The sequence below is a fragment of the Amphibalanus amphitrite genome, unplaced genomic scaffold (assembly GCF_019059575.1).
Source record: "Amphibalanus amphitrite isolate SeventyFive unplaced genomic scaffold, NRLGWU_Aamphi_draft 000230F_arrow, whole genome shotgun sequence".
NCBI classification, from domain to species: domain Eukaryota; kingdom Metazoa; phylum Arthropoda; class Thecostraca; order Balanomorpha; family Balanidae; genus Amphibalanus; species Amphibalanus amphitrite.
Genome location: NW_024881725.1, coordinates 415,189 through 438,029, shown reverse-complemented (window position 1 = coordinate 438,029; position 22,841 = coordinate 415,189). Strand labels below are relative to the sequence as shown.

General features: G+C 52.3%; 2 protein-coding genes across 3 annotated transcripts; one reads left to right on the top strand and one right to left on the bottom strand.

The window, feature by feature from the left end:
• Positions 1-4: 4 nt before the first annotated feature.
• LOC122385770 (WD repeat-containing protein 75-like) lies at positions 5-7,896 on the bottom strand. Of its 2 annotated transcripts, XM_043374259.1 has the most exons (14): positions 7,634-7,896; positions 7,026-7,218; positions 6,372-6,691; positions 6,053-6,243; positions 5,259-5,414; positions 4,814-4,995; positions 4,088-4,272; positions 3,561-3,721; positions 3,083-3,269; positions 2,484-2,662; positions 1,992-2,146; positions 1,455-1,649; positions 993-1,078; positions 5-448 (listed from the first exon to the last, which is right to left on the bottom strand). In XM_043374259.1, exons 1-14 carry the CDS (start codon positions 7,774-7,776, stop codon positions 214-216), a joined length of 2,568 nt encoding a protein of 855 aa, XP_043230194.1. In that variant the 5' UTR covers positions 7,777-7,896; the 3' UTR covers positions 5-213. The 2 variants fall into 2 exon arrangements, with proteins under 2 accessions (XP_043230194.1, XP_043230195.1); XM_043374260.1 differs by lacking the exons at positions 5-448; positions 993-1,078 and having other exon boundaries at positions 1,467-1,647; positions 7,634-7,867.
• Positions 7,897-9,958: 2,062 nt separating this feature from the next.
• Positions 9,959-22,794, top strand: LOC122385786 (homocysteine-responsive endoplasmic reticulum-resident ubiquitin-like domain member 2 protein). Its single transcript, XM_043374296.1, has 7 exons — positions 9,959-10,142; positions 13,033-13,186; positions 13,510-13,743; positions 15,925-16,282; positions 16,561-16,720; positions 20,691-20,919; positions 22,001-22,794. Exons 2-7 carry the CDS (start codon positions 13,049-13,051, stop codon positions 22,121-22,123), a joined length of 1,242 nt encoding a protein of 413 aa, XP_043230231.1. The 5' UTR covers positions 9,959-10,142; positions 13,033-13,048; the 3' UTR covers positions 22,124-22,794.
• The last annotated feature ends 47 nt before the right edge of the window (positions 22,795-22,841 follow it).

Below are 22,841 nucleotides of genomic sequence, written 5' to 3'. Positions count from 1 at the left end.
GCACTATGATTCACACATTTATGTATTCATTGCATTGTCCAAACCTCAGCACTTAAAAAACGGCTCCCTCAAATTTACAAAATGTGAAATGATCTCACACGCCAATGAGTAACACCACAGTTACGTCCCGACCGACCTCTGAGACCTCTCACGTCTGCTGACCTGCCTCCCACGGATCAGCTCGGGTCAGGTCAGGTCACCGGGCCGGCGAGGTCATACCGTCAGCCACGAGAAGTCCATGTTGAGCAGGTTGTCCAGCCTTGTCTCCAGCTCGGCAGGGGAGATTTCCTCCTCCTCCTCCTCCCCCTCCTCGTCGTCGTCGTCGTCGTCGTCGTCGTCGTCGGCGGCGGCGGCGGTGGCGGCGGCGGTACTGTCGTCCTTCTCCCCAGAGTCCGAGTCGCCTCCCTGTCCCTCCGGCTGGGGAGTCTCTGTCATCTCCACGTCGTCACTGGCAGACAAAACGTTAAAAAGGTGTTAGGAACAGGCTGGTGAACATGGGCAGACAGGAGACACAGAAACGAACCCAAAACTAACGGAACAACGGCACTGGCAGACACAGAGAGGCGCGTTAGTATTAAACGGGGCGAACAGGGCGCGGGCAGCCACACGGGCGGATGCAGGCGGACGGATCTGTAGACTTAACAGGCGATTGAAGGGTGTTGTATAGCTGAGCGCGCAAAATACGCTTCGTTATCAGAAGCTGTTCCGATAGTCGCATTTTATGCAAATGAATAGACACATCGATAATCGAAGACAAGACTCGCTACATAGATGCTACACATGCCGGACCCTATCACTTCGCCACGCTTTCTCTCTCCTCTCTCTCTCTCTCTCTCTCTCTCTCTCTCTCTCTCTCTCTCTCTCTCTCTCTCTCTCTCTCTCTCTCTCTCTCTCTCTCTCTCTCTCTCTCTCTCTCTCTCTCTCTCTCTCTCTCTCTCTCTCTCTCTCTCTCTCGAGTCTCTCCTCTATTTCCCTTTCTCTGGCACCCTTACCTGACACGTGGGGGGAGCAGCCCCAGGAGGAACGGCAGACATATCCGCGTCAGAGGCGGCATGGTGTGACTAGGCCCCTCGAGCAGCTGAAACACAGCAGACGTCACAGGTCGGGTCAGGTCAGGCTGTCATGAAATGGGCGCTACAATGATGGACTTTCTCTCAAGTATGGCAATGACAAAGATGTAGAATGCTCCTATACGTAAGTCCACGTAGTTCATAAAAAATACACCGAACTCAGCAACTACCTACAAAGGCCTTTCAAATCATCATTTTGTTGTTCGTAACAGACTAAGGTAATTATTCTGACCGGTGGAAGAGCAAATCCTCAGCATCGATAACTAACGATTTTAATCAAAACAAGCCTAGCCAATAATCTCTCCGTCCATGCACGCCAGTCAGTGTCCTCTTCCTTCCGACACAATCCCCCAACTCAAGCCCCTCTCCCTGTCTGTCACTGACCTCCAGGCTTTTCTGCAGTCCGGGCGTGACCTCCGACTGGTCAACAGTCTCGGCAGAGGTCACTGCCGATCGGCGCTGTTCGGCCACCAGCGCTCCGAACGGCGTGGGCCGCACCTGGCCACCGATGACGTCAGCCGAGGGGGCCGAGCCGGCCGCGCCGCCGGCCGCCTCCGGCACGTCGAGCGTGTGCAGCGCCTGGGGAGAGCCGGCGGGGGTAGTGAAATGTACACTTTGAGTGCACAGCTGCGAGGAAACACAAAACAGCCAGACTATTTCTGTCCTAAATATCAGCTCACAGGTCGACTAACAAATCAAATCACTACATGACACGACGAACTGGCCTGTGTGTGTAAATATTTTTTGTTGATTGATCCCCTGTCTATAAAGACTGCCCTAACTGAGCGCTGACCGGGCAATTGTAATCCAACCGATGTGTTCCGAAGCCTAGCACCGATATACCTCTAACCAGATAGCGCATCACGATCCGTGAGCTCTTGGGTTAGTTATCCCGGCTCTGTTTCCCACCAGTCCCCTCACCTGCTGGTCATTGAGGAAGAAGAGCTGCGAGGCGCGCTGCCACTCGGGTAGGTCGGGTCGGGGCCGCTGGTGGGGCACAAAGCAGGCGGCTGACACGGGCCGCCCCAGCGCCGCCTGGTGGACGGGACGCGTACTACTCGGACGGAACACAAACACTGCGGGCATAACGGGGAGAGGAGCGTTAATGCGACTTACAGTGGCTCACAGGCTACAGCAAAGACAAATACCTAAAAGAGAGCGTGAAAATTCACCAGACACATGGTTAGTTAGGATAATTATGAACATGAGTGATCTGAAGAAAAGAAGCGACGAAAGTGATAGAGAAGCCCGAGAAGGAGCCGGACTACAGTTCCACCACAAGTCCCCATCACCCACGAGAGTGCCCGTTCGAACACTCTTCAAAGGTCTGCCATCTGTAGATTGTCAACACAACATTGCCTACCCTATTGCACCAATACTTAGCCTCCTATCATTCCACACGCAACCCCTCACCTTTATTTGAGGCGCTGAAGGCGGCCATATACTCTGACAGCGGATCGGCCACCAGTGACGTCACGTGCACGTCAATTCTGGCCGTCAGTGTGAGCGACTGAAGGCTCCACACGCGGAGTCCGGAGTCAGTGCGACTGACCAGCAGGTGCGAGCACTCGCCGCGGCCGAACACCACCTGCCTGAGAGGGGGGGGGGGGAGGTTATACGGGGATGTGGCAGGGAGGGAAGTCACTAGCGGGTGTGGCAGAAAGAACTTATCAGGGGTTGGGAGTCGGGATGCATGATACATTTGTTTACAAATTAGGAATAGTTTTTCCTGTAACAAGCTATATTTATGTGAATTGGAAAGCTTAAAGCATGTGAATTGGCCCCACCATGAGCTTATGCAAATCGATTTGAATTCAGCCATCCTCGTTTTTCTTTACAACACATATTGACTACTCGCTCCATGTTACCTTCTCCCACACCAACTGCCTTGACCTAACGTCCTATCAGATAACTGACGTCCCCCATCACAACCAAGTGACGTCAGTACCCCCCCACTACACCTACCTGACGTCCCCATCACCCACCTGACGTCAGTACGTCCCATCACCCACCTGACGTCTCCGCGCACGGTCACATTGCTCAGCGTGTGCTGCAGCGTGTTGGTGGTCGGCGCCCACACGGTCACCGAGGCGGCGAACCCCACGGCCAGCCGCTCCCCGTCGGCGGAGAAGGCGGCACAGCCGGCCGGCAGCCGGTGGTGGGAGCCCACCGCGTCACAGCTCCAGCACCGCTTCGCGCCTGGGGGGGGGGGGGGATGAGTGGGGTGAGAGAGGTATAGCTAGCGGACACTCATGCTGATGGCTGGTATGCGTCCTAATGCCTACAGCCAAAGCAATGATTGCTTGACAGTCGCTGGGGTCTAAGCGTTTTAAATACATGGAAAATGAAAGCAATTTAACTCCCCATGCACAAATTAGGCAAATACTGCTATACTGTGTATCAGTTGGGCTAGTCAAGCTGACAGCAAAGCCATGGTAGTCGTTCTTTGCAGTCCTATTTTCACATCAGTAGCAGCCAACGCCCGCTTACCATAGATATCCGAGTCATCGACCAGACTCCAGTACTTGATGGCGCCGTCAGTTCCGGTGGTGACCGCCAGGGGCGCTGCCTTCGCGGCCTCCCCGGGCTGAAACTCCAGTGCTGTGACGGAGCTCTCGTGAGGGTCCTCCACGCAGGTGTTCAGCACGAAACTGACGGTGGACGGGCGGGACCGGGTCAGATCAGAAACGAAGGCATCAGATGTTCGGCAGAAGGGCGACTACCGAGAGATCTTTAGTAAGCAAGGATAAGTTCATGTGCATTTTCTATCGATAAACGACAGATGTAACGCAATTAACGGAAGGATCTTGAAAAGTAGCATTCCTCAAAAGTTGCGTACATCAAAGAAGACTCACAATCTACTATTGTCCACGTTAAAAGCTATATCAGCCATAGGTAACTTAACTCACTCTTCACAGCACACACATCTTGTCACCAAATATACAATGTACTCTCCCGACTCCTCTTCATAAGTCAGGAAGTCAATTAAATCCTGTTGGTTTTAGTCTAACTATTACCTCTGTTTGGTGTCGTCAAACTCCCAGATTTTGAGCCTCCTCTCTGCGGTGGACTGGCCGTCGTCCCGCTCCTCCAGGGTGGCCATCCACGCGCCGTCTGACGTCACAGCCACCCGGGTGACGTCACAGGTGACGGGCGCCCCGGTCCGCTCCCGGGTCAGGTAATTGGTCTGAACCACGTCCAACTGTAAGGGGGGGGATGGGGGAGGGTCAGACAGCGTTCGGGACTCGGATCATGGCGGGAAGTATTAGACAGACACCTGACTTGTGAGCCCTAACCTAGACTAAAGGTCCGTAAAAAAGTGAAAGTGGCAATTCTATGAAAAATTACATTTTCATCGATTTTGCGCAACTGATAAGATACACTTACGCTATAAAGCTCCCTGCTGTCTCTCCCGTCCCCGGTCCCACTCACACTATACACTAACACGTCCTACCCGTCTCTCCATTATTCTAATTCCACTCACGCTGCAGAGGTCCATCCTCTCTCCCAGCGTCCCAAGTCCATCTCACGTTGTAGAGGCCCCTCCTATGTCTTTCACTTTCAGTACCCATCTCACTCACACTGAGGATTCCTCCTGTGTCTCTCAGTACCCGTCTCACTCACACAGAGGAGCTCCCGCCTATCTCTCCCTATATTATCTCTAGTTCCACTCACACTGTACAGCTCCTCCTGTCCCCGTTCCACTCACACTGTACAGCTCCTCCTGTCCCCGTTCCACTCACGCTATACAGGTCCCTCCTGGTGTGCGGACAGAAGAGCTGTAGGTGGCCCACGGCTCCGTTCAGCAGCAGAGCTCCAGAGCGGGGCTCCAACACCAGACCGGTGGACGGAGCGCCGCCCGCGCCCCAGGTCAGGCCGTGGATCACCCGGGACACCTGGCGCTGAGGCGTCACCAGACGCAACACTGGGGAGGGGGGGGGGCGAGGGATCAGCTCGGAGAGGGCGAAACAGTTTCAAACGAACTACTCATCAAGCATTCGTGAAGTAACATTGGACCAGAACGCAGGTGAGCTTGGTGAGCAAAAAGAAAAAATACCGCAAAAAATAGCCAGACTTCATTTCGGTCATGTGACGGCCATTTCGGTTCGTAGGGTCACTACATCCAGCCTGATGAAATAATAATAATAAAGTTTTTTTTTTAAAGATCACCCCGTGCCGCGCGCTCACCGTTGTCGCTGTGTGACGTCACTACCAGCTGATTGTCGGGCGACACGGTCACGTGACGTATGGCCATACCCAGGCGCGGCACGAACGATGGTTTCTCGTCGTGGGTCTGCCAGAAGACCAGCACGCACTCACCGCCGCCGGAGACCAGGTATGTGCCTGTGGAGGGAGGGAAAACGTCAGTTGGAAGCATGAAAGATCGTCGGGGATAGAAGACAGAGGCTCAAGGGGCGCCATGTGAGGAAAACTATTATACCAAGAACATCGCCGAGCGAAGGGAAGATCGCTGGTGTGTGTGCGGTAAAGTGGAAAAAGGGCAAAACACCCCAATGAGAAGTATGTAATAAATAATCAGACAAAATAAAAAAGATGCAATTATACACCAAAACATAAATTTCTATTTTTCACTCCGAATTCAGTCCGACCTGCCGTGCCAGACTGAATTCATTTTCTGTACGGTGTATTAACGATTGGAACGGGCTTCCAGCAGAAATTGTACATTCGCCCTCAGTCAACGTCTTTAAGAACAGGCTGGATGCGCACTGGGAGCCGATCTGGTACTCCACTCCTGTAACAGACTGAGTACTAAGTGAAGTTATGGAAATCGGCGAGAACGGGCCCTACAGGACATCGTGCCTCTTGCCCCGATAACACGAAGATGAAGATGAAGATGAAGAGATCTAACCAATTGTGATATCTTCTGCTTCCTAGGTGCTACATATGCCTGCTCTGCACCAGTCCAAACACTCTTTCACCACTCAGCCGTTCCCTCCCATCCAACACCAACACACACTCACCCTCCGGCGAGAATCCGACGCTGGGCACGGGCAGGGTGTGCCAGTGGAGCACGGAGCGGACGGGCGGCTGGTCTCCGGCCAGCAGCCGGCGCCAGAGCAGCAGGCGGCCGCTGGCGTCACCGGCCGCCACCGTCGCCTCGCTCGGGTGACACGCCACGCACGTGAACGGACGGTCGGCGTCCGTGCGGAGACTGAGGGAGGAGGAGGGAGAGGTGAGAACGGGGCGGCGTTACACGAGATCATGTCAACTCACTGCTCCACATTCGACGGACTATTCACAAGCTAACTCACAAGGACATTCTCACACATCCTACCCCACCTGCTGTATTTCTGTTTGGCGGCCGAATCTTTATTCCAGAGGTTTCTGACGAGCAGCTCGTTGCGTTTGACGACGGCGGCCACCAGTCGGCCCTGCCAGCCGCAGTCCACCTCCCAGCGGCCGCCGGCGCCGCGGCGCACCTCCCGCAGCACCGGCCGCGCCGGCCGGCCCTCCTTCTTGGTCGACTGACGCAGCAGGTCGGCCAGCGGCTCCTCAGTACCCGGCCGGCGGACCAGCAGCAGCGGCTTCGACCAGCCGGCCGGCCGCACCAGGCCCGCCACCGTGCTGCCCTCTGTCAGCAGATGGGAGAGGCTCCACTTCTGCAGCCCACCGCCAGGGGCGCCAGTCAGTCAGGTGTCAGGAGGAAATGCAATCTGATATATTAACATTTCCTGAGTGTTTCTCTGTTGTGCTCTGTGCTCTGTTGAAAGTGGAAATATGTGAATGAAGCAGCTGGCAGCAACATAGTGCCGGCAGTGATTGCTGATCAGAAATGTGTGATGAGCAACCCTTGAACATGTATTTCTTCTTCTTTGTGGGTTAGGGCGCGCAGCCGTCAGGCCCTAGCGTCCAACTGAATATGTATTTAATTCCACTCCCTTCTTTGGTAAAAAATGAGCTACCAGTGTTCACAATTCAAAGCCAAACACCCACCTTGAGGGAGGTGGCCAGGACAAAGTCCCACAGGATCATGGAGCCAGAAGCATCAGCTGTTATTAGCTGCCTGGGATTGGATGGCTCTGGTGAAAGGGCCACAATGGGGTGCGCCCCCTCCAGACTGCCGGCCAACTCTCCCGTGGCCACATTGTAGGCATGCACCACTCCATCATTGATGACAAACAGGAACCTGGAATATGCATGTCAATTCCAATCAGTCTGATGGATATATACTTAATCAGAAGGCATAATACAATCAAAAACAAGGATAAATGAAAGATACAAGCAAGATTATACAAGAGCGCATCCTGATCCACTTTAAGCCCTGGCCTAGGCACACAAGGACAAACTGATGACAGAACAGGACTGATGTGACTACACATTTACTTGTGTGCACTCTTATGTTAATCAGGATAAATAGTAAAAACAACATGAATAATTAATACCTACAGTCTTGAATAAATTTCATTCGGAGAACTCAAAATGCCTTTTCTTCATTCAAATTGAGAAAAATTCAGGTTAATATCTATGAAAAAATCAAATATTGAAATAGGATAAAATACTGAGCAAAAAGTAGCATGACCAGTCATAAAATGAGCACTTACTTAGAATCAGCACAAAATGATGGCTTATCATCCACAATGCTTCCTCCAGCTACCTTTACTTCTTCCAGCTCTTTAACCCGCTCAGTTATGTCATCTTTCACGGTACTTGTACTTTCAGCCGTGTCAGAAGTCTTCATGGTCATAGTACAAATGTTTCAGATCAGAACAATAATATTCAATAAAAATATCAAAACAACATTCCGACCCCTGACCCACACCAACAACTCCCCGCGTGCTCCGCGTACAGTGCACGTACGTCGCTCGTGCGCAGTTTATGAAACATTTTCTAGGGACTTTTGTTTAGTACGCGTTCGTAATAAGATATTTCAGATATTTTTCATCTCTTTTGAGTTTTGAGTTTCGCGTTTAATTAAATGAAAATATGTATAATGAAATAGTCAAACATTCATAATTTAGGCACAAATGTTAAAATTTTCACATATTGAAGCGATGCAACTAAGAGTATTGACATAAGCTTCAGAGGAAATATCATAAAAATATGATCTATGGGGAAAATATGGGAAAAGTTCTCTATATACAATGGAAAATATAATGGAAGCCAGCCAAGCCAAAGAAGTGATTTTGGGGTGGGACTAAATGCTTACTTCGAAATCTAAGCTACGTTGCGGCATTGGCGGTTATGTGCGGCGTGTATGCCGCATGATTAGTAAGAGGCGACCACTAAATTAAAGACTCAAACGCTCCGACCGGTTCTCAATGAATAACACTGCATACCAAAAATGCCAACCGCTCTCGTCATAAGATATTCAGCTTTAAATAACTAGGTTATCTACATCATCATTTTGAACCAAATTAATACTTTCAACTTAACTCACTCATTCCTTCCTTTGTTGTCTCTAAACAGTCGTTCGATTGTCTGGAAATCGTATGCTAAATCCCGTACCTGTATGCGACTGGTGCATATAAAGGCCGATAAAAGAATTTGAATAGGCTCTGGCATGCGATTTCCTGGCTACCCAAAAAAGTCTGTTTCAGTCTTGCTATCAAAACATGACCTCGCCCGCACAGGGGGGGGGGGGGGGGTTGATGCAACCCCCCTAAGGTTTTTCGCGAATAACTCGCTTAAAAAGCGGCTGATCGCGACGAAACTTTCAGTACCCTCGCATTGATCAATTTAACACCCATCCTGAAAATTTCATGACCCTGACCCAAATGACCTTTGACCTGTGACCTACTTTTCGAGACCATGTTTGGCCGGAACCGCGATTCAGCGTATGTCGGCTCGCATTAGCAGCGCGTTTGCAGTCTTTTCGTGGTTTCAAGCGTTCAAACATGTGATATGATGTTGCCCCCATGCATTAGGGTGGGTGTCAAGGTCACCTGAAGGTCAGGTCAGGTCATTGACCTTTGGTGACCTCGGTTCACTTTTTCGAGTTTGACATGTTTCTAGGTCAGTTTTTTCGAGCTGAATTCGAATTAAGCAACCACATGAACGTTTACAAAGTAGTTTTGGTGCCTTCGTAACATGTTACGAGGCTGTCAGAGGCGGTTGACACCTACTACAAATACCTGGCAGGACCTCTACTGGTTGACCTGACCTGACCTAACCCGACCTGGCCTAAATGAATGAAGACATCATCTGCGATCAAAACTAGCATGATGTTCGTGATCAGCACCCCGAAAAACCCCATAGCAGCCACACTACGACGTTCTAACAGGTCCCAATTTTCCCGCCTTTTGGGTCATTGACCTGACCTGGAAGGTCAACCGATAACCTAGGACCTTAAAATTGGGTATCATCGGCTTTCTCTCGTCACGGGCAACACGCTCGTTTTTTCCGCGAAGCTCTAGCTTGATCAGGAGCGAAACGGCAAGGGGTTATACCTTATACGCTCGCGGCTGAGTATTAATTTGGTTCAAAACAATGATGTAGATAAGTTAGTTATTTAAATCTAAATATCCTATGACGAGAGCGATGGACATTTTTGGTATGCAGTGTTATCCATTGAAAACAGGTCGAAGCTATTGAATTTTTAATTTAGTGGTCGCCGCTTACTAATCATGCGGCATACACGCCGCACATAACCGCCAATGCCGCAACGCAGCTTAGATTTCGAAGTAAGCATTTAGTCTCACCCGTGATTTTGGCCAGAGTTCTAGGTGACAGGCAAATGACGTCATCTAGGTAAATCCTCTGATTATCTCTTCTGAAGCTGATCATAATTAAATTCAAACAGCGCTTGATCGAATATCCATGCAATTTATTTATTCACTGCAACGCATATCTTCTTTTCCCATTTGATTTCCTATTTGATTTCATGACCTTGAGGGCCCTAGTAGCGTAAACATTGGATTGTCCAATCACAGTGCGCCAAATCCTCGTAGAGTTTGTGTGAAGAACGATTCGTCGGATTCGTCGTTCCTTGGCCGAGTTTCGTCATAGGCGCTGGGCCGTCGGGATAGAGTTTGTGTTGGGCTGTTATTTATTTTCGAACATTTTTGTTCGGGTTTCGGTGACGGTGTCCTGTCGGCTTTCGGTGGCAAACAGGTTCGTCAATACTTTGTCCGTTTACTAAGGTATCAGCTCTTTGTCCTGCTTCAGGTGTCTTGTCACTTGGTTACACATTACACAAATCAAAATACATTCAGATTATATATCTATTCCTGTGCTTTGTATGTGTCATGACATTTACCTTTGTTATGCTACTAACTGAAGTTAGGCTAGCTGCAATTATGCCCATTGGAAATGCATACATTAGGTAGGTTGCATTTCAATTATTAAATTACCGGTAACGGTAGCGCTGGCTTACACCTTCTCCGCCGGCGCCAAGGTTGAAACTAATCAAGGTCACGTTTATTGATGTCCGTGAAGTTAGCGTCAGCAACAGCAACGAATACAGCTTCGGATTCAGAATCACTTCAAAAACTCATATCAGGTCAATTGGGGGACGGGGAGCAAGAATATGACCTTTATTTAGCCCTAGCTCATACCCCTTACCCTTTAATTGACCCTTAAAGGAAGGGGCGCATCAAAAGTGCCTCAAGGGTTCGTCTGATCGCCAAAATAAGGGCGGTAATCGATTTCTTGGGTCAATATCTAGCCGCGCCCTTGGGTTCCAGATGTGTGCATCTTACCCCTTACCCCTTTATCGGCCCTTAAAGGAAGGGGCGCGTCAAAAGTGCCTCAAGGGTTCGTCTGATCGCCAAAATAAGGGCGGCAATCGATTCCTCGGGTGAATATCTAGCCGCAGCCTTGGGTTCCAGATGTGTGCACCCTACCCCTTACCCCTTTATCGGCCCTTAAAGGAAGGGGCGGGTCAAAAGTGCCTCAAGGGTTCGTCTGATCGCCAAAATAAGGGCGGCAATCGATTTCTTGGGTGAATATCTAGCCGCAGCGTCGGGTTCCAGATGTGTGCATCTTACCCCTTACCTCTTAATCGGCCCTTAAAGGAAGGGGCGCGTCAAAAGTGCCTCAAGGATTCGTCTGATCGCCAAAATAAGGGCGGCAATCGATTCCTCGGGTCAATATCTAGCCGCAGCCTCGGGTTCCAGATGTGTGCATCCTATCCCTTACCCCTTAATCAGCCCTTAAAGGAAGGGGCGCGTCAAAAGTGCCTCAAGCGTTTGTCTGATCGCCAAAATAAGGGTCGCAATCGATTCCTCGGGTCAATATCTATCCGCAGCCTCGGGTTCAAGATGTGTGCATCTTACCCCTTACCCCTTTATCGGCCTTTTTGAACCTGAGGCTGCGGCTAGATATTGACCCGATGAATCGATTGCGACACTTATTTCGGCGATCAGACGAACCCTTGAGGCACTTTTGACGCGTCCCTTCCTTTAAGGGCCGATTAAGGGGTAAGATGCACACATCTGGAACCCGAGGCTGCGGCTAGATATTGACCCGAGGAATCGATTGCCGCCCTTATTTTGGCGATCAGACGAACCCTTGAGGCACTTTTGACGCGCCCCTTCCTTTAAGGGCCGATTAAGGGGTAAGAGGTAAGATGCACACATCTGGAACCCGAGGCTGCGGGTAGATATTGACCCGAGGAATCGAGTGCCGCCCTTATTTTGGCGATCAGACGAACTCTTGAGGCACTTTTGACGCGCCCCTTCTTTTAAGGGCCGATTAAGGGGTAAGGGTAAGATGCACACACCTGGATCGCGAGGCTGCGGCTAGATATTGACCCGAGGAATCGATTGCCGCCCTTATTTTGGCGACCAGACGAACCCTTGAGGTACTTTTGACGCGCCCCTTCTTTTAAGGGCCGATTAAGGGGTAAGGGGTAAGATGCACACATCTGGAACCCGAGGCTGCGGCTAGATATTGACCCGATGAATCGATTGCGACACTTATTTTGGCGATCAGACGAACCCTTGAGGTACTTTTACCGCGCCCCTTGCCTTAAGGGCCGATTAAGGGGTAAGGGGTAAGATGCACACATCTGGAACCCGAGGCTGCGGATAGATATTCACCCGAGGAATCGATTGCCGCCCTTATTTTGGCGATCAGACGAACCCTTGAGGCACTTTTGACACGCCCCTTCCTTTAATGGCCGATTAAGGGGTAAGGGGTAAGATGCACACATCTGGAACCCGAGGCTGCGGCTAGATATTGACCCTAGGAATCGATTGCCGCCCTTTTTTTGGCGATCAGACGAACCCTTGAGACACTTTTGACACGCCCCTTCCTTTAAGGGCCGATTAAGGGGTAAGGGGTAAGATGCACACATCTGGAACCTGAGGCTGCGGCTGTATATTGACCCGAGGAATCGATTGCCGCCCTTATTTTGGCGATCATACGAACCCTTGAGGCACTTTTGACGCGCCCCTTCCTTTAAGGGCCGATTAAGGGGTAAGGGGTAAGATGCACACATCTGGAACCCGAGGCTGCGGGTAGATATTGACCCGATGAATCGATTGCCGCCCTTATTTTGGCGATCAGACGAACTCTTGAGGCACTTTTGACGCGCCCCTTCTTTTAAGGGCCGATTAAGGGGTAAGGGGTAAGATGCACACATCTGGAACCCGAGGCTGCGGCTAGATATTGACATTGACCCGAGGAATCGATTACCGCCCTTATTTTGGCGATGAGACGAACCCTTGAGGCACTTTTGACGCGCCCCTTCCTTTAAGGGCCGATTAAAGGGTAAGGGGTAAGAGCTAGGGCTAAATAAAGGTCATATTCTTGCTCCCCGTCCCCCAATTGACCTGATATGAGTTTTTGAAGCGATTCTGAATCCGACGCTGCATTCGTTGCTGTTGCTGACGCTAACTTCACGGACATCAATAAACGTGACCTTGATTAGTTTCAACCTTGGCGCCGGCGGAGAAGGTGTAAGCCAGCGCTACCGTTACCAATTACCTGCTCGTCAGCATCCATGTTCATTCTTTTTTTGCCTTGAAACCTACAAAGTGACATAAAATGATGTTTTCAGTTCACAGCAGTCAGCCATGCTGGATACACCAGACATCACTGTTTTGATCAAGGCTCCAAACCAGAAGCACGACGACCATCCTGTGCAGTGCCGAGGGACTTGGACAGTGCAGCAGCTCAAAGGACATTTGGCTGAAAACTACCCCACAAAACCAGTAAGTGCTAGGTTCCCTGAAAGTTTTACTGTATTTATTGAATTCAACATACAACATACATGTAACATGTGGTCAAAAACTAGGGTAAAATCAACAGAAACAGCCTAAGGCCATGCGGGGCAAGGCAATCCCAACTTGACTTTGGGTTATGGATCTGCAAGATCTTGACAACTTTAACTGTGGCCAGGAACTGCCATTTCTGACCTAGGTACTCTGACTCTGCAGCCCTGCTTGCGAGTCAGCATAGTGCCTCACAAAATCCAGGATTCTGTGTATGGCAGTGTGTTGGTATTGTTTATCTAACGATATGTTTGTGCCGGCAGACGCTCCGGGAGCAGCGTCTGATCTACTCGGGCCAGCTGCTGACTGACGACAGCCGGCTGGGGGACGTCCTGCGCCGCCATGACGACGACTCCACCGTCCACACCGTACACCTGGTGTGCGCGCCGCCGGCCGAACCCGCCCCCTCACACGCCGGGGGCGGCCTCCGACACAGGCGCCAGCAGCAGCAGCAGGCGGCGCCGCAGCCCCAGCCTCAACAGCCGCCACAGCCGCAGGTCAGTCTCGGCGCACAGCCTCTGGCCGGCGGTGGTCCAGAGTCAGTATCGTGGCTCCCGGTGTGTGTCCAGTGTGTGTTCGTTATCGCTTCCGGTGTTGGGTCCGCGGTAATACCCCCATGACCTTCCGTGGATCCTTCCATCCAGAGAGCGATGTGTGTGACGTCGAAATCATCGGTCTTGCTCGATTCCGTAGCTAGCTAACGCAAAATTGGAGTGTTTCGCTTCGAACTAAACAACCTACAACCAAACTCAATTTTTAATCGTACGCGACATGCCTAGTGCCTACCGATTTTTATTTTATCGTAAGCCTGGCACCGCCAGTCGGCAGAGACATAATCTGTTTCTGCCGCGGCCGGTTCCCAAGGCGCCGGACTAACCCAGCTGATATTTCTCACGGGCCTATGTTATCTTCGTGCTGTGACGTGCATTCGTGCGTAGTGAGTGGGCTGATGCATGAGAAAATGACGAAATATGACGGAGCGGCGTGCCGCGGATGCGCCGATCGCTGGCTGTCATGGGCTCGATGTAACGAGCGCCACAAGCGGCTATTTGACTAATTATAGCCAACACTTGTTGACATTTGCAGCCAGTCTAAATAGCATAGGGGTCCCTCCGGCTTTTAGTACGCAAATCTGATTTGCAATTACGGGAAACTCGCGGAGATTTTCGCTTATATTTAGCGACCTTGGAGCAGCAATGTAGTTATTGCTACGCATATGACTATCTTCTAGGCGTACGGTATCAATGTGTATCAGTTTCAGTGCGGTATCAGATCAGTGCGCCGATAACTTTCGAGTCAATTACGGGGCGAATTTCTACTCGACTCTGTCTCGGTTTCTGCGCTAACAAAGCGCATCGCAGACTAATGCTGGTTGCTATGGCCGGGGCACTGTATGTGCCGAGGAAGGGGGAGGGGTGGGTAGGTCAGGTGTTTGAATAGCGGCCAGTCACGATAAGTGGTCACGGTATGTGACTGCTGGAGCTAGTGAAACTGGGGCGAGAGTGTTCGGTACACAAATCGGCTTCGCTTTCTAACCCCGCTACAAGCTGAAACGGGGATGGTTTCCCTATCGTTATCTGCACTGATTCGGTCGGTTTGGACATCTGGTAGCGACTATTTGTGGAGTTTCTACTTTTGCATCGTGATTTCCGCGATGAAGTAGGATAACTCCGAATAAAGGGCGTGAGACTCTGTATCAGGTAATTGTTTGTTATAACAACGATAGCTACTGCCTTGATCCATCTGATCATTCGGGGATCATACTCATATCGCACGTATTATTTCATTTTCATTCTGCACCTTTTGGCATAGACTTTTGTCAGAAAGTGCATATAGCACTGCGTTATACCGTGCGTATAGCTTTAATCGCTCCGCTACCTACCACCATTCTATCCCCATCACAAGTCATCTCCCCTCCATATTTAGTTGTTCGCGAACACTCGCTAACCTCCCATCCCCACACAGTGCAGTAGTGAGTTCTAATCCACCGTATCCAACCAACCGCAGCTACTGGACCGTTCCCGTACGGCTGAACCCACTCACTTTTAATGCCACGGTGACCCAGATTGGTGCTGGCGGGGCGCCGGCCTCCCGTGACCGGCCCAGTCCCGATTTCCCCGGGCTATCTCCGAGAGAGAGGTGGAGAAGAGGAGAATGGGGTTCAGGGGCTTCGACGGGGGCGTGACGGTTATGTTGCTACCTGCAGCTGTTCAAGAGCATGTTTCGAGGCTAGGTTCTCGTGTGATGCGGTCTCTAAAGTGGATATTTGTGATCATGTCCATGCGATTTTCCCGATAATGTCCTGTTTTGTGCAACTGCGCAGTTAGTATCCAGCTGTGTGTTGACATTTGCTAGGCTCTGCAGCTGTTGTGGTCGTCTGGCCTTATCAGCTGTGCACCGCTGGCCGAATGCCTCTCCCGTCATGACATGGTGCGCAGGCCGCGGCCGTGGCCTACCGTCAGCCGTCACGGCCGGGCCGCGCTGCCCTCCGTCCGTGTCCGCTGACCTTGCCTGCTGGCCGGGTTCACGGCGCGCTGCGTCATACCCTCCCCTCCCCCTCCCCTGCCCCCGGCGGAGCGACCCGTTTCGTCACAGCTGATTGTTTCCCACCGCGCCCGCCAGGCGGCTCTAGCTCCCGGCCCGACTCAGAGCTGACTGTTTACCGTCGTCTCCGCCAGGTGGCAGCGGCGGCGGCGCCGCCGGCCGGCGCGCTGCCGCACCAGTACGACCTGGGCCAGTGGGCGCAGCAGCTGCACGGCGGCCACCACCAGCTGCTGGCCATGCAGCACATGTACTCGCAGTACTGGGCCCAGTACGCCCAGATGATGCAGTACGGACCAGGCTCGATGCCGCTCATCTGGCCCCAGCCGACTCCGGTACCGGCCGCCGGGTCGGGACACCTCCCGGCCGCCGCCGCCGCCGCCCACACCCCGCCGCCCGCCGCCCCCGCCCCCGCCCCGGCGGCCGCCCAGCAGCCGCCGCCCGCCCCCGCGCCGGCCGCCAACAACAATCAGAACGTTCGGCTCAATGCGCAGGGTGAGTTGACCGAATGACCTTATTGTGCGGAGATTATGACCGCTTGGTAGAACCCGACCCCAATCAAAATGTAATTCTTGATGAGGTTCCCAGAATAGCAGGCCAATCTTCTGTAACGGCGTTAAGTACGTACTGTGTTATTCGCAAATGCTTACTTTTTGCTGCCGAAAGGCCTTGTTTTATTTTTTATTCCTCGCTACCGTCAAACGATGTCTGCCGGCTTTCCGCGCCCACCTATCGACAGTCCCTGAACTTCAAGTTCCCGTTGTGTCCGCCAGGTGGTGTGATGGAGGAGGAGGAGGACGCCGGCGGCCAGTGGGACTGGCTCGACTGGCTGCACGGCCTGGCCCGCCTCTCCGTGCTCTTCTTGGCCGTCTACTTCTACGCCTCTGTCTCCCGGCTAGTGCTCGTGCTCGGCTTCGGATTCCTGGCCTATCTGTGAGTAAAGAGTGGGGAAGGGTGGTATGGGGGAGGGGAGGGGATAAGTTGGAGGATGAGGAGAGAGGGTGGGGGTCCTGGCCCGTCTGTGATGATCGGGCGAACGGCGGTTTCGTCGAGGAAAACAGCATCTGCCATCTTTGTATGGATTTCGTTAAGTTGATCGTTTGGCCTCCGAAACACAATATGACCTCCGTTATGCGTAAGTGCCATGACTTTTATTAGCCGCGTCATGGCGAAAAAAGACATTTCTCAGTAATGTCCACTCCATGCCCATCTGCTGGCTGGTAATTCCTCACGGTGTAATTTCTCCACCCAATATGCTGGACATCTATTTAGCTGGGCTTAACTTGTTACAGACCACACTTCCATAAAGCCAAGTAATAAACCATTTAGCTACGGGGCACGACCTTTAACGGGGTGCTCATGACACCAAACGGAAACGGTACGGTACATTTGTACCGCCTGGGAGTCGCGGTCACGTACCGACTTACAGCACTTCTGAGTGAGTTATTTCTCCATGAAAGGCCAGTCGTCAGCGGCGGTGTGCGACTCGCCGGTCCGCTGAGACTGGCAGAAACCTGAGTCGGACGAGCTGTCTACAGAAATTACCCGCCGCTCTGAAATGTTGGCCTTTAAATGTCAGTCAGGTTTGTAGTTCATATTGAGAAGGTTTCCGTCACTGAAAATCACTGAACGAATATGCTTCATGGTTTCCCGGAACGACCTCTGTTTCGACATTGTTTCATCATTTTATGAGTTTCGAGAAGTTGAAAATTGTCGGATGGAAGTGCAGTTACGTAAGTAGTTAGTAAGTACCGTGCTCATTGATATTATAGGACCATTTCAGGCAAGTCCAATATCTCGAAGAGAAAATTGCTGCTCAAAGTTAACTAGTACATGTCGTAATGAACGAATAATATGTTGGTGCTTAATTAATGACTTAAGAACTGACGGTTACAAAGGTAGGACAAAATGGTAACAGCAATGCGTACTGCGTGGTTATTCCATAGCAAAGTCCACATCCTTTTTACCCAGAAGCTTCCACGATGTGAACATTGGCCCCGATTTACCCGTCTTCATTGACATCAAACAGCTGTATAATTGTCCGCCCACACATCCCGCTCTTCTGCCAACACAGTCCGTTCAATCATCACGACAAGCCGCCCCGCCCGCCTCTCGAGCCGTCTATCTCGTCCTCATGACGAATCAATAAGCTCCCACGGAGCACGCGAGCGCATCCCTTCTTATCGTATATTTACGTTTGTCTCATTACGCCGTACCGAGACGATCGATCGACTACTGTCTTGATGTCCCGACACCGACCAGGATATGATACCGAGCAGGGACGGCTTCTGGTGAGACCATACACCCGCAGATCATGTTGTGACTGCATGTAATCGGTAGTGTGGTCGGTATCTTGTGTCGACGGGTCTCTCTCTCTCTCTCTCTCTCTCTCTCTCTCTCTCTCTCTCTCTCTCTCTCTCTCTCTCTCTCTCTCTCTCTCTCTCTCTCTCTCTCTCTCTCTCTCTCTCTCTCTTTCCGTCTGTCTCCCTTTTCCTTCCACCATTCCCTCTTGGACTGAGGGTGCGCACCTATCTTTGTGCGCAGTATCCCTCTCTCATTGGCGTCCCCACGGCCCCCCGGTCTTCGTTCTCCATTCATTTGCCGGCCGCCGGCGGTCCCTGCGGCCGTCTCGGCCGGTCACCTCGGAGCCGCTCGGCGCTGCGCGGCACGGCGCGCGCGATGATTGCTCGCCGGGCGGGGGCGGGGGTGGGGGCGGTCGTTCTGGACACTAACTGCGCGCTGTGTGGGGGTGGCGGATGGTGGACGGGTATCGACCTGGGGACCGACCGACCGGCCGTCCGCCGCGGCGGTGATACACTCCCCCGGGCTGGGTAAGGGTGGGAACAGGGAGAACAGGACACCGTGGTATACACCAGATCCAGCCGCTGCAAACATAATGAGAAGGACAATAATTCGGGGGATTGCGATCATACTATCCTGCTCCCGTAAATAGTCCGTTGATTGGCATGAGCGTCTGTGTAACATTATCGTCATCATTAACGGTGTCACAAAAGTAGTCCAGGGTGACTGCGTCGGTGTCATATTCCACTGAATTACCAAAGTTATGCTCCTGCTGCTAATTTGCAAGAGACTCTTCGTTAGGGCTTTTGTTGTTAGTATTCGAAGTTTGGTGAGATATGAGCTCAGGCTGAGCTATATGCGTCACAGTGGTTGTCTCACACGATACCTTACCTGCCTAATTGCATGTTATGGAGGTGGGGTAGGGGTAGTAATCAGCAAGATTGGACGGCGTTCTTCTGTGTCTTGGGTCCGTGTTGCGCCACTCGCACCCTGTATAGCACCGGTGACTGAATAGCCCAGTGACCAGTAGCTGTTGACCTTTCAGCTCCGGGGTCAACCGTGCTTGCCAAGCGATTATCCCCTGCGGCGGGCATATAGACACTAGTACCTACATCCTCGTCTGTTTGTCCCTGCGCCGACTGACGGCAGTTTGGGGCTGCCTCTATGAGCTGCCGTCGGACACGGTCCGTCTATTTTTGGCTCCTGCAGCGCTGTGTATCACCCCGCCCTTCCCTCGCTCGCCTCCCACGCACGGCACACGTCAGCCGGTCGGCTGGCGCGCGGCGATCACACTCGAGGGAGCGCCTGAACGGCTCGAACGAACGCCATCCCATTACAGTCGGCTCGGTGGACGGGAAAATCGACCGCCGGTGTGTGCGGGGGATGCGGGAATGGGCGCCCGGAATGGGCGGAATGGATGCGGGAATGGGCGGAATGGGCGGAGTGGATGCGAGAATGGGTGTCGGGGTGGGCGGCGCTGTTTTTAGTGTTTGTGAGATGGTGTTTGGATGCTGAAAGACGCGCTAGAAGCCTGTTTGTGGTAGTTGAGAGTTGGCTGTTGTATTCTGGTAAAATGCGTGTACCTATAGTATTGATGAGATTTACAAAAAAAAAACTTGGCTGTTGTTTCGTGGTAGGGTACAACCACGGCTAGCCTTTTGAGTGGGTGATGCAATTATTAGCTACGCCTTCCCCTATGTGTTGATCACAGTCGTACCTGTTTTGTCTCCAAATAGCTTTGTTGTGTCCACTAGTCCTGCATTTTTTATCGCCGCTAGCTCGGTATTATTTGTGTCGAGTCCACTGACGTCTATCCGTTCCCCGGCGGTGGCCGGCCAATGGTGCTGTTTTTTACTGCGATGTGACGCCGGCTGACCCGCCAGAGTGCGTGAGCTGCGTGCGTGTCGCCCCTCCCTCCCCTCCCGTCCCCTCCCGTCACGTTCTAGTCCGCTCGACAACGGTGGTGATTCGGCGACCCGCCCACACAGTCAACTGTCCGGGGCTTACCCCTGCTGTCGGCAAGGCCTCAGATCCGTCAGACGGCAGAGTGACTCCGCTGCGGTCTTATCGCCTGTGTGGGTGGAAATGGAATTCGCTCTGAGCGCCGTATAATGCTGCAGACTTAAGCGTCATAGCTTTAGCACCATCATCATCATTGATGGAAATCGTGGCGTGCCGAGCTCCGCTTCTGGTGCTGACGCGGTATGCGTGCCGTTTTCCGATTGAATTCCAATCGCGGGGAGATGGTTATACTCTCAACTCATCAGCGTCGCAGTGCGATAACCGCTGCTGTTCTGAACGATGTTTTTTTTTTCTTCTCAAACGGTCAGCCGTATGCTGTTATCACTCAACTTCAGCTGTTTAGTCGGCTAAAGTCAGCCCTTTAGCTGACTGCGCTAGGTAGTTCACCTCCAAGCACAGGCAGTCAGCGTACCATGATCCAAGCGTGACAACAGAAGTGCCGATGACCAACACAGTCCGGGCGCCCCTACAAAGTACTGTAAAAACATAATTATCAAACACTGGAAAAGCGGATAGTGCATCGTTTAAACCCGGTACTTTCAGCCGCACACACCCGCTGACCGCCGTGCTCTCTCCTCAGGTACAACCAGGGCTACTTCCAGCCGGCCCGGGTCGCCCCACCACCCGCTCCGGCTCCGGCTCCTGCTGCGGCTCCGGCTCCAGCTCCGGCTCCGGCTCCGGCGGCTCAGCCTGGAGGAGAGGACGGTGGGGACGCCGCTCAGCCTCCCCAGCGGGAGGACGGGCAGGAGGAACGACGGGAGGACCGCCGGGAGGACGGAGAGCTCCGTGTCAGCGAGGAGCTGCGACGGGTGAGGAATGGGGGACGGCAGAGTGGGACGGTGGATGTTCTAACCTGTACTGTCCCTCCCTGCCCTGCTCGCCGTGCCTGCCCTGCTCGTCATCGGTCATTCCCGCCCTGGATGGTGGATGGGTGGGGGCGAGTTTTGGAGTACGAGCTGGGATATTTTGGGTGCGGCAGTTCAGTAGTGTATAATGGAAGTTCAGGATCGTGAAAAGTTGAACATTCTCATGTTGTGACCTTAATAGATTCAAATGCGTTTGTTCGCTGAACTGCTGATGTTGATCTAAAGTCTTTTCATGATGGGAACATAACTTTGTATATTTATGGTACCGATAGTGCTTTTCCGGGTCATCTCATACAGGCTGCATCTCTGGGCTAATGTATCTTCAGTCGCTGTGAAACATACAGCCGCGTTCCTGGAACCCCTCAGGCATTAACGTCTTTCGAGTTTGAGATGCATCGATGCCCATTTCAATAGGGGCCTCTGTTCCATATATAAAGCCTGATATTGAAACGAGAAATCTTCCTCGGACATTAGCCTGGTAATTAATTCCGGTGAGTCTGTCTCGAGGAGCTCTATTCCCGGGCGGGGTCTGACCTTCGCCCGGTGACCTCCGACCGCTCCCGGCTGTCCGAGACGTTATGTTATACGACCGGAGGTTGGGACACCGCCGACGGGACGTGACATGACCTCCAAAGACACCGCTTACCGCCCTTCCTGGAGGCAGAACGTTGATCGGACGTGACACTCGGATCTTGCTGAAGGAGTTGTCAAGTCAAATACCGCCTGCCCCATCCAAACAACTCCGCTAATTCAACGCTGATGTGATTGTGTAACAATCACATTGTTTTACCCGTCACTGGAGATTTTCCTGCACTGTTTTTATCTGGTACTAGCACTGGATAAAATGGATGGTCGACCAAAAACTTGCACTGTCCTTCCCCGTCCTTCTTTGCCCTCTCCTTAGTCCTTTCCTGTCTAATCATTCCCTGTCTGCCTTACCCTGCCCTGCCTTGCTCCTCTCCCACTCATTCCATGCCCTTCCCTGCCTCTGCCCTGCCCTGATGTATGTGCCCTGTTCCCCTAGGTGATGGAGCAGATGGGCGTGGAGCCGCCGCAGCTGGAGAACCGGCCGCACCCCTTCACACTGGCCTGGACCTTCTTCATATCATTCTTCGCCTCACTGATACCAGACCGGATCGAACAGTGACGCCGCCCCCTGTACTCCCACCTACACTGAGTGTAAATTCGCTGTACGCGCCCGTAGCATAGCTCTGACACTAGGTTAGCGAACGCAACATAATTGTTTATTACGGCAAGGCGTTGTCCTGATATTTAACGTGGACAAACCGCTCCTGGCCCACCCCGGAGAGCGGTTGGGTAGTCCGATGGGTGTGTAAAATCTCCCGGCGGTAGTCTACCACCGGTAGTCGGTATCATGAGTTCTATTTTTGTGCCAGATGATTTTAGTTGCTCGTCTGTTGCGGCGGCGACGGAAGGTTTGTGTGATAGCTAGTCGGAGATCGTCCGGACGGGCCGGGTCGGCCCGGAAATGGTCCGCGGCAGGTGGTGCTTTCTGAGAGAGAGAGAGAAACTTGCCGACAGCGCGGGGGGAAACGGACGAGACTTTCGGAGCGAGTCGGCTCGTCAGGGCGGCGTGTGGGCTGCTTTAGGGAGCGGCGGAAACCCCGACTTACGCCGTGCCGTTACTGCTTGGGGAAATAGTTGCGGGCGTGTTGCTATTTAATAATCTAGATAAACTATATGTTCTATTACGATATCAGCTGACGACGACGTTCCGAGAAGATTTTGACCGTGTGCCGTGCTCTTAGAAAATATCAGCCGGGAATATCACAGTTGTCTTTTAGGGTTCTGTGCCCCTGGGTGTGTCCATTTTGAACGGCGAATGTTTCTCCATCCCTCTTTCC

What these genes read in the sequence shown, in the direction of transcription:
- LOC122385770 (XM_043374259.1), bottom strand. Translation starts at nt 7,776, where the DNA reads ATGACCATGAAGACTTCTGACACGGCTGAAAGTACAAGTACCGTGAAA. An exon ending in GACGTCACACAGCGACAACG is followed by an intron (nt 4,996 to 5,258) that starts GTGAGCGCGCGG and finishes CCCCCTCCCCAG; the next exon opens with TGTTGCGTCTGGTGACGCCT. An exon ending in ACCGTGCGCGGAGACGTCAG is followed by an intron (nt 2,663 to 3,082) that starts GTGGGTGATGGG and finishes CCCCCCTCTCAG; the next exon opens with GCAGGTGGTGTTCGGCCGCG.
- LOC122385786 (XM_043374296.1), top strand. Translation starts at nt 13,049, where the DNA reads ATGCTGGATACACCAGACATCACTGTTTTGATCAAGGCTCCAAACCAG. An exon ending in AAAACTACCCCACAAAACCA is followed by an intron (nt 13,187 to 13,509) that starts GTAAGTGCTAGG and finishes TTGTGCCGGCAG; the next exon opens with ACGCTCCGGGAGCAGCGTCT. An exon ending in TTCGGATTCCTGGCCTATCT is followed by an intron (nt 16,721 to 20,690) that starts GTGAGTAAAGAG and finishes CTCTCTCCTCAG; the next exon opens with GTACAACCAGGGCTACTTCC.